Here is a 9,268-nt window from a genome sequence, read left to right on the forward strand (position 1 = left end):
TTAGGTATAGTGATCAAAGTTGACCTACCCAAGAGCAGAGATGTCCAGGACAGAACTCAGGACCCTGTAGAATCACAGAATCTTGGATGCAACACTGTTCAAGCACATAAATATGCTCATTCAGAGGGTTTCGGTGTGACGTGTGTGTGAATTGCAGTGTAATGAGCATGACACGCAGACAGGTTATCAAGTGGACTCACCTCAAAATCAGTTATGGGCATTACAGAACACTGATGCCAAGTTCCCGGATCCAGAGGAAAGAAACTCCAGCATCCTGTGTAAAGCCATGGCATGTGGATTTCTCATGCTTCTGGGGATCATGCTCCTGAAAATAGTGACTCCTTCCTCCTTGTGGAGCATCTTTCTCAGCAGCGCTCATTTCTTCTTCCAGGACTCTGTCCAACAGAAAGGGGAAGCCTTCTGATAGAGCACACTTGACCCATGAAAAGAAAAGGGAAAGAAAGGAGGCCAAAGGTCACACTCTCCTCATTCCACCATCCTCCCTAAAATCATCCTGATTTCATGGGCCCTGAGACCGGGGATGCTTCTGTACACCTCGAGGCCTTGGCACCTGGCCTAAATTCTATTCTCTTTCTCATTATCTGAAAAATTTTAAGAAAATCCCTAGAGCCAGGATCTTTATTCCTAGTAAGCCAAAAGTCCCACAGAAACACCCAAATTCTGTCCCTCTTAGTTTGGGAAACAAGTCTACCTTCATCAGCATGACATTTTCCACCAAATGTGGTAACTGCAAGTCCACCACACAATGCTTAACTGGAATTGGAAGCAACATCTCAGACGATGAAAAATACATGCAACAATCCCTAAGACAAATGGTTTATTTTTCCCTTTCTTACTAAAACAACCGCCAGTTTTAACAATGGTATGCAAATCTCTTTTAGACGCCCTGCTTTTAAATCTCTATGTTTCCTCCTGAGACAGGGACTCACTCCCATCACCCAGGCATTTACAGTGTTTAATTCTGGTTATATGCTATTCTCAAATTTACAACTATTTATTTCATCTCTCTCAAATGTTGATCCATTATCACATACGTATTAAAATATTATCTCCCATGCTGTGTGATATGTTGTTTTTATATTCATCCTTTCTTAAATGAACCAAAGGTTTTAGTTGGATTAAATTGTGATTAGTCAAGTTTTCTGATTTCATGATTTCTTAAATTGCGGTCATATGACCTCAATCACTGGAAATAGAATGTCATGAGTGTTTCTCTTTACTTGCAATCATAAATACGGGGAATGTCATCAATTGGTATGTCGGTGATTGCATGATTTCCTGAAAGTCTTTCACAGTCTAATTTGGACACTGAGTATTTCGTCTAAGTTCAGTGCATGTTTCCGACACTTGATGCTTTATGATTTCGGTATATAGCTTCCACAAGAGCATTTCCTGCAAAGACATGTCTTGGTCCCCACTGGTAAGTCATCTCACTCGAACACAGAATCAATAGGCTGAACATGGAAAGGTTATCGCTAGAATACTTATTAGACTGCACGGATTTCTTCTTTGATATTAAGGAAACAAATACACTGTGTTATTAACTGTACTTCATTGATGATTCTCAAGTCAGAAAGTACAGGTCTGACTTCCTGTCCTTCAATGCCTGAAAGGATGATCGTATCTGCCAAAAGCACATAGTTAGAAGCACATCGCAGCTCAAACACACACACACCCAGACATATAAACAAAAACAAAGAAACACTCACATGGGCATGATTCTGCATGCCCACAAGTTCACGCAAGCAAACACATACACACAAACACACACATTGTTTTGTAAGGACAGAATTATTCCCTACCACTGTTTTAAGTAAACTAACGCATTCCCCAGGAGTTTTAAGTGAACTCCCTGGGGAATACAAGGGGACACACCCTATGACTCATTCTTTAACTGAGTGCTGATATTGGATTGGTGGACCGCGTACCTGATGGGTGGGTGGGGTGTTCGCGGTAGGCGGGGGTGAGTTATATAAGGGCTGATGCAGCCAGATGGCGCGTCATTTGAAGACTCTCTCGGAAGAGATAGCGTCTTTCTGCAACGTGTGGTCCCAGCAGAAAAAGCTTGTGATCCTTGCTCCTGGCGACATGGAGGCCGATTCACTCCACTTGGGAGGTGAGTGGCAGTTCAACCGCTTTTCAAAACTCATATCTTCTCGGCCAGATGCAGCTTTTGCTGAAATTCAGCGGACTTCTCTACCTGAGAAGTCACCACTGTCATCTGAGACCCAAGTCAACCTCTGTGATGATTTGGCTCCTGTGGCAAGACAGCCTGCCCCCAGAAAGAAGCTTCCTCTCAGTAGCAGGAGACCTGCTGCGGTGGGGGCTGGGCTCCAGAATATGGGAAATACTTGCTACTTGAATGCTTCCCTGCAGTGCCTGACATACACACCACCCCTTGCCAACTACATGCTGTCGCAGGAGCACTCTCAACTTTGTCAGCGTCACAAGTGCTGCATGCTGTGTACGATGGAAGCTCACATTACACGGGCCCTCCACTGTCCTGGCCACGTCATCCAGCCCTCACAGGCATTGGCTGCTGGCTTCCGTCGAGGCAAGCAGGAAGATGCCCATGAGTTTCTGATGTTTATTGTGGATGCGATGAAAAAGGCATGCCTTCCCGGGCACAAGCAGGTAGATCATGACTCTGAGGACACCACCCTCATCCACCAGATATTTGGAGGCTGCTGGAGATCTCAAATCAAGTGTCTCCACTGCCAGGGCATTTCGGACACCTTTGACCCTTACCTGGACATCGCCCTGGATATCCAGGCAGCTCAGAGTGTGAAGCAAGCTTTGGAACAGGTGGTGAAGCCCGAAGAACTCAATGGAGAGAATGCCTATCATTGTGGTCTTTGTCTCCAGAAGGCACCTGCCTCCAAGACGTTCACTCTACACACTTCTGCCAAGGTCCTCATCCTTGTATTGAAGAGATTCTCCGATGTCACAGGCAACAAACTTGCCAAGAATGTGCAATACCCTGAGTGCCTTGACATGCAGCCATACATGTCTCAGCAGAACACAGGACCTCTAGTCTATGTCCTCTATGCTGTGCTGGTCCACGCTGGGTGGAGTTGTCACAACGGACATTACCTCTCTTATGTCAAAGCTCCAGGAGGCCAGTGGTATAAAATGGATGACACCAAGGTCACTGCCTGTAGCATCGCTTCTGTCCTGAGTCAACAGGCCTATGTCCTCTTTTACATCCAGAAGAGTGAACTGGAAAGATGCAGTGAGAGTGTGTCAATAGGCAGGGAACCAGGAGCCCTTGGCGCTGAACACAAAGACAGGCGAGCAACGCAAGGAGAGCTCCAGAGAGAACCCTGCCTCCAGGTACCCGACTTGGAGGAGCACTTAGTGGAAAGAGCCACTCAGGAAAGCACCTTAGACCACTGGAAGTTCCTCCAAGAGCAAAACAAAACCAAGCCCGACTTCAACGTCAGAAAAGTCGAATGTACCCTGCCTCCCAACGTGCTTGTGATTCATCCATCAAAATACAAGAGTGGGATGAACAACCATCATCCTGAACAGCAAAGCTCCCTGCTGAACCTCTCTTCAAGGAAACTGACACCTCAGGAGTCCATGAACACTGACACACTCACTTCTCTGCAAGGGAGGACCAGGAGATCCAAAGGGAGGAACAAACACAGCAAGAGGGCTCTGTTTGTGTGCCAGTGATCTCAGGAAAAGTCTCCACCCAAACGCAGGAGTGCATGCGCACATAAACTGACACACACACACATACACGTACACACACACACACCCACGAGGGGGTTCACGCACGCACACACACACACCATCACATACTCAGTCAATCCGACATAAAGTAATGAGGAGCCCAGGTTTCTGTCTACACAAGAGGGACAACTGGATAGTGACGGCTGCGTTTCAGGATGAGCCCAGACATGGGAAACATCGAGTTTTGCCGTCGTGAGTCTTCTGAACCTGTGGGGGGATTGTCTGTGTGTTTGTGTCCATGGTAGATGACATTCAGTGTGAATTTCTGAATAGGACATATTGCGGTGTAGGGTTGCACGTGAAGTTGTTGCAGGGGACGGGGTTGACTATTTTCTCTTGGAGTGTGTTTCATTCGTCAGTTGTTGGTGAGCACCAGAAGTTGAAATTTTGCGAACGTGGGACTTCTGTGGATCCTTCTCCCTACCTTGAGTAGTGGAAACTGGAACGCATTTGAAGAGAGGAAGGGTGTTTTTCTTTTGAACCTGCCTCGCCGTTTTTACATTGCTTGTTGAATGGACCTCAGGCGCCCTAGGACTTGTGCCCTTGGTGGAACCCACAGAATGCTGGAAACAGACAGACAGACACACTTGCCTATTGAATGCTGTCCATTTCCAATGAATTGAAGCAGAAAATCATCCCACTGGCATGTGAGTCATTTGGAAGTAAGTCGTATTGATAATAAAGGAAATCAAACACAGGAGCGTGTGTGTATTCAACTAAAATAAAATCAGCAAGCACTGAAATAAATCTCATTTGGTGTGCATCAAAATGGCATTTGGGAGATTCTGGGTCAATCGTCCAGCTGTGAAAGGTGCATCTCTGAAGCACAGTCCCTGACCAGCAATGAGACTTGTTCATCCGAGGTGGTGTTGCGGTGGAAATGATTGTGGGAAATGGCCCCTTCCTTTTGTGTATTCGCTGATTGGATTTCAGGCTCCGTTTCTCGTTCGGTACAGAGATCCAAGTTGACCAACCCGAGAGTAAAGATGTCCAGGGCATAACTCAGGGCTCCGTACAACCACAGAATCTTGGGTGCAACCCTGCTCAAGCACACAAATGTGCGTATTAACAGTGTCTCTGTGTGACGTGTGTGCAAAGTACAGTGTGATGAGCATGACTGGCAGACAGTATGTTACCATCGTATGTCCCCAACCACCGGAAATAGAATGTTATGAGCATTTGTCTCTTCTTGCAATCATAAATTCGGGGAATGTCATCAATCAGCCGGTCGGTGATTGCATGATTACCTGAAAGTCTTTCACCGTCTAAACTGTGCATTGAGTATTTCGTCTAACTTCAGTGCATGTTTCCAACACTCGATGCTTTATGATTTGAGTATCTAGCTCCCACCAGAGCGCTTCCTGCAAAGACTTATCTTGTTCCCCACTGGCAAGTCATTTCACTCGGATATAGAATCAAGAGCCTGAACATGGAAAAAATCAAGAGGCTGGAATGTCTATTGGATTCTCCGGATCCCTACACACACACATGCACACAGATGTACAGTCATTTCTACACAACATAATGTGGTCCTCAGGTTTTTGTCTATGTGAAAGGGACAACTGGTTAGTGATGGCCGCATTTCAAGATGATCCCATATCTAATATGCTGTTGTGGAGTTGTGAGTATTCTGATCATGTGAAGGGACTGTCTCTGTGCACGTGTTTTCACAGTAGATGACATCCTGTGTGAATATCTGTATACTACATTTTGAGGTGTAGGTTTTCCCCTCAGGTCACTGGATGAATTTGAATTTATTGTTCTGTCTTGGTTTGTTTTGATTAGTCAATTGGTAGGCGAGAGTCGGTGAAATTTTGCTAAAGTGGTATATAGGTGAATCATTCTCGTGAATGTGAATAATTGAGACTGGTATGCATTTGTAACATTGGAAGGGTGTTCTTACTTTTTATTCCAACTTTTTTTGCATTTGTTTTCAACTGATCTCAGGTGCCCTGGGTAGAACCTAGGTAATTCTTGGAACAGACAAACAGATGCTGCTAATTTTATGGTGTGAGTTTAAGTTTAATTTAAAGGGAAAATTTTCTCACCAGTATGTAATTCATTTTCAAATAAGTTATACTTATCATCAATGGAATAATACACAACACACTGAAGTGTGTGAGTATGAAACTACAGTCAAATTAGAAAGTTCTTAAATAAACTGCATTTCATGAGTAAAGGATGGAATTTTCGGAAATTCGAGATCAACCATCCAGCTGTGAAATCTGTGTCTTTGAAGCAGTATCCCTGTCCTGAGAGTTGTTTCTCTCTGGTGGTATTTCAATGGAAACTAGTTTGGGGAATAGCCCCTTCACGTTTTATATTTGCTTGTTACTTTTCATTGTAAATCTGCGTTTTTAAACTGTATTTAAATGTTAATAGAATCCATCCCAATAAAACATAACCAACAGATCTTCTCATTTCTAATCATCACAGATCAATCTCTTGTTAGTTATGGTGATAAGTTTACTTACCTGAGAGTAAATGACACCTGGGAAGAACACAGGGCTCCATAGAAGTACAGAATCTTGGGTCCAACCCTGTCCAAGCATCAAAATGTGTATATTAACAATGTGTCTGTGTGAATTGTGTGTCAAGTAAACTGAGTTTAGTAAAACTTGCAGTAGATTATTAATTTGGCTCACTTTGTAATCAGCGAATGAGCTTTAAAGAGTATCAATGACCAGTACCTACCCCCTAGAGATAAGAACTTCCAATGTCTTGTGTGAAACCATAGCATCTGGATTTCTCATGATTCTGAAGATAATTCTGTCCCCCATGGTTTCAGAATCACTGCAGGAGGTGGAAACAGATAACACATCAGTCCCTTGCTCTCTCTGCTCTCTTCACTCAGGAAAAGTCTCACTGGGACCAAGGAAAATCCTATGGTTTCCTAGGGAGAAGGATTTTTCTCAGGAGAGAAAATGCTGGCTCCTTCCTCCCTGTTGAGCCTCTTCCTCAGGATTGCCCCTTTGTCTCTCCAGGACTCTGTTCATCAGAACCGAGATGCCCCCTGGTTGAGCACATCTGGCCTATGAACAAAAAAGGGGAAGGAATGGTTCCAAAGACTGTACTATGCTCACTCCACCATCCCCTCTGAAACTATCCTGACTTCATGAGCCCTGGGTCAGAAGCTGTTTCTTTATATCTCTAGGCTTTGCCTCACAGCCTAAATCCTGCCCCATTTCCTACATCTTGTAAATTTTGACAAAACCTGTAGAGTCTATATCTTTATTCCTGACAGGGCAAAGGGAGACACACCAGAATTCTGTCCCTCTGAGGCTGCAGGACATCTCAGCTTCCATCAACATGAAGTTTTGCATCAAATATAGTTACTGCAGGTCCACCTCACAATGAGTAATGGAAGTTGAGACAACATCTCAGGCCCTGTACAGTTTTTGACCAAGTTCATTTAGTTTGGCAATGCTTTTACTCTAGAAATCAGTTGTGAAAACACTTAGGATTCATGTTATTTAGTCTTTTAATCAGTCTGTTATTATTTTCAATGTATTTACTACACGTTAGCTTAATATTTCTGATAAACTTTGTTGCAAAATTCTCAATGTAATAGTGGCAAACCAAATCCAGCAATACATCAAAAATCTTATCCACCAAGATCAAATCGGCCTCATCCCTTGGGTGCAAGGCTGGTTCAACATATGCAAATCAACAAATGTAATTCACCACATAAACAGAACTAAAGACAAAAACCCCATGATTATTTCAGTTGACTCAGAAAAGGTCTTTGATAAAATCCAACATTCCTTTATGCTAAAAACTCTCATGAAACTAGGTATTGATGGAGCATGCCTCAAAATAATAAGCGCCATTTATGACAAACCCACAGTCATTATCATATTGAACAGGCAAAAGCTGGAAGTGTTCCATTTGAAATTTGGCACAAGGCAAGAATGCCCTCTCACCACTCCTATTCAATATAGTGTTGGAAGTTCTGGCCAAGGCAATCAGGCAAGAGAAAGAATAAAGCATATTCAAACAGGAAAAAAGGAAGTTGGACTTTCTTTTCTTGCAGATGGCATGATCCTATATCTATAAAATCTCATCACCTCAGCCCAAAAGATTCTTAAGCTACAAGCAACTTCAGCAAAGTCTCAAGATACAAAATCAGTATGCAAAAATCTCAAGCATTCTTATACGCCAACAATAGACAAGAAGAGAGCCAAATCACAAATGAATTCACATTTACAATTGCTACAAAGAGTATAAAATACCTACCTAGGAATACAACTAGCAAGGCAAGTGAAGGACCTCTTCAAGGAGAACTACAAACCACTACTCAAGGAAATAAGAGAGGACACAAACAGATGGAAAAACATTCCATGCTCATGGGTAAGAAGAATCAATATCATGAAAATGGCCATACTTCCCAAAGTAATTCATAGATTCAGTGCTATTCCCATAAACTACTATGGACATTCTTTACAAAATTAGAAAAAACTACTTCAGAATTCATATGAAATGAAAAAAGAGCCCATATACCCAGGACAATCCTAAGTAAAAATAACAAAGCTGGAGGCATCCTGCTACCTGACTTCAAACCATATTACAAGGCTACAGTAACCCAAACAGCATGGTAGTGGTACAAAACAGACACATAGACCAATGGAATGGAATAGAGATATCAGAAATAAGACTGCACATCTACAACCATTTTATTTTGGATGAAAACAAACAATGGGGAAATGATTCCCTATTTAATAACAAATGGTGCTGGAAAAACTATATAGACATATGCAGAAAACTAAAACTGGACCCTTCCATATACCTTATACAAAAATGAACTGAAAATGGATTAAAGATTTAAATGTAAAACCCAAAACTATAAAAATCCAACCCCATATAAAAGTGAGCAAAAACTGGGTGCAGTAGCTCATGCCTGTAATCCCAGAAGTTTGGGAAGGTGAGGTGGGCAGATAACTTGAGGCCAGGAGTTCAAGATCAGCCTGGCCAACCTGGTGAAACTCAGTCTCTACTCACAATAAATTAGCCAGATGTGGTGGCAGGTGCCTGTAATCCCAACTACTCAGGAGGCTGAGACAGAAGAACCACCTGAATCTGGGAGGTAGAGGTTGCAGTGACCCGAGATTGTGCCACTGAACTCCACCCTGGGTGACACAGCAAGACTCTGTCTTAAAAAGCGAAAATAAAAATATTTTTAAAAGTGGGCAAAGGATATAAACAGACACTTATGCAGCCAACAAACATATGAAAAAAAAAGCCCAAAGTTACTGATCATTAGAGAAATACAAATCAAAACCACAGTGAGATGCCATCTCATGCCAGTCAGAATGGCGATTATTAAAAAGTCAAGAAACAACAGATGCTGGCGAGACTGTGGGGAAACAGGAATACTTTTACACTGTCGGAGCGAATGTAAATTCAAACGCTGTGGAAGACAGTGTGGTGATTTTTCAAAGACCTAGAATCAGAAGTACCATTTGATCCAGCAATGCCATTACTGGGTATATACCCAAAGGAATATAAATTC

At 42.8% G+C, this 9,268-nt stretch overlaps 1 protein-coding gene across 1 annotated transcript; it reads left to right on the forward strand.

Annotated features, from left to right (window-relative positions):
* The first annotated feature begins 1,198 nt into the window (after nt 1-1,198).
* On the forward strand, nt 1,199-4,456 carry LOC140713380 (ubiquitin carboxyl-terminal hydrolase 17-like). Its single transcript, XM_073023301.1, has one exon. It carries the CDS (start codon nt 2,014-2,016, stop codon nt 3,697-3,699), a length of 1,686 nt encoding a protein of 561 aa, XP_072879402.1. The 5' UTR covers nt 1,199-2,013; the 3' UTR covers nt 3,700-4,456.
* Nucleotides 4,457-9,268: the final 4,812 nt, after the last annotated feature.

This window comes from Chlorocebus sabaeus, chromosome 14 (assembly GCF_047675955.1).
Source record: "Chlorocebus sabaeus isolate Y175 chromosome 14, mChlSab1.0.hap1, whole genome shotgun sequence".
Taxonomy (NCBI): domain Eukaryota; kingdom Metazoa; phylum Chordata; class Mammalia; order Primates; family Cercopithecidae; genus Chlorocebus; species Chlorocebus sabaeus.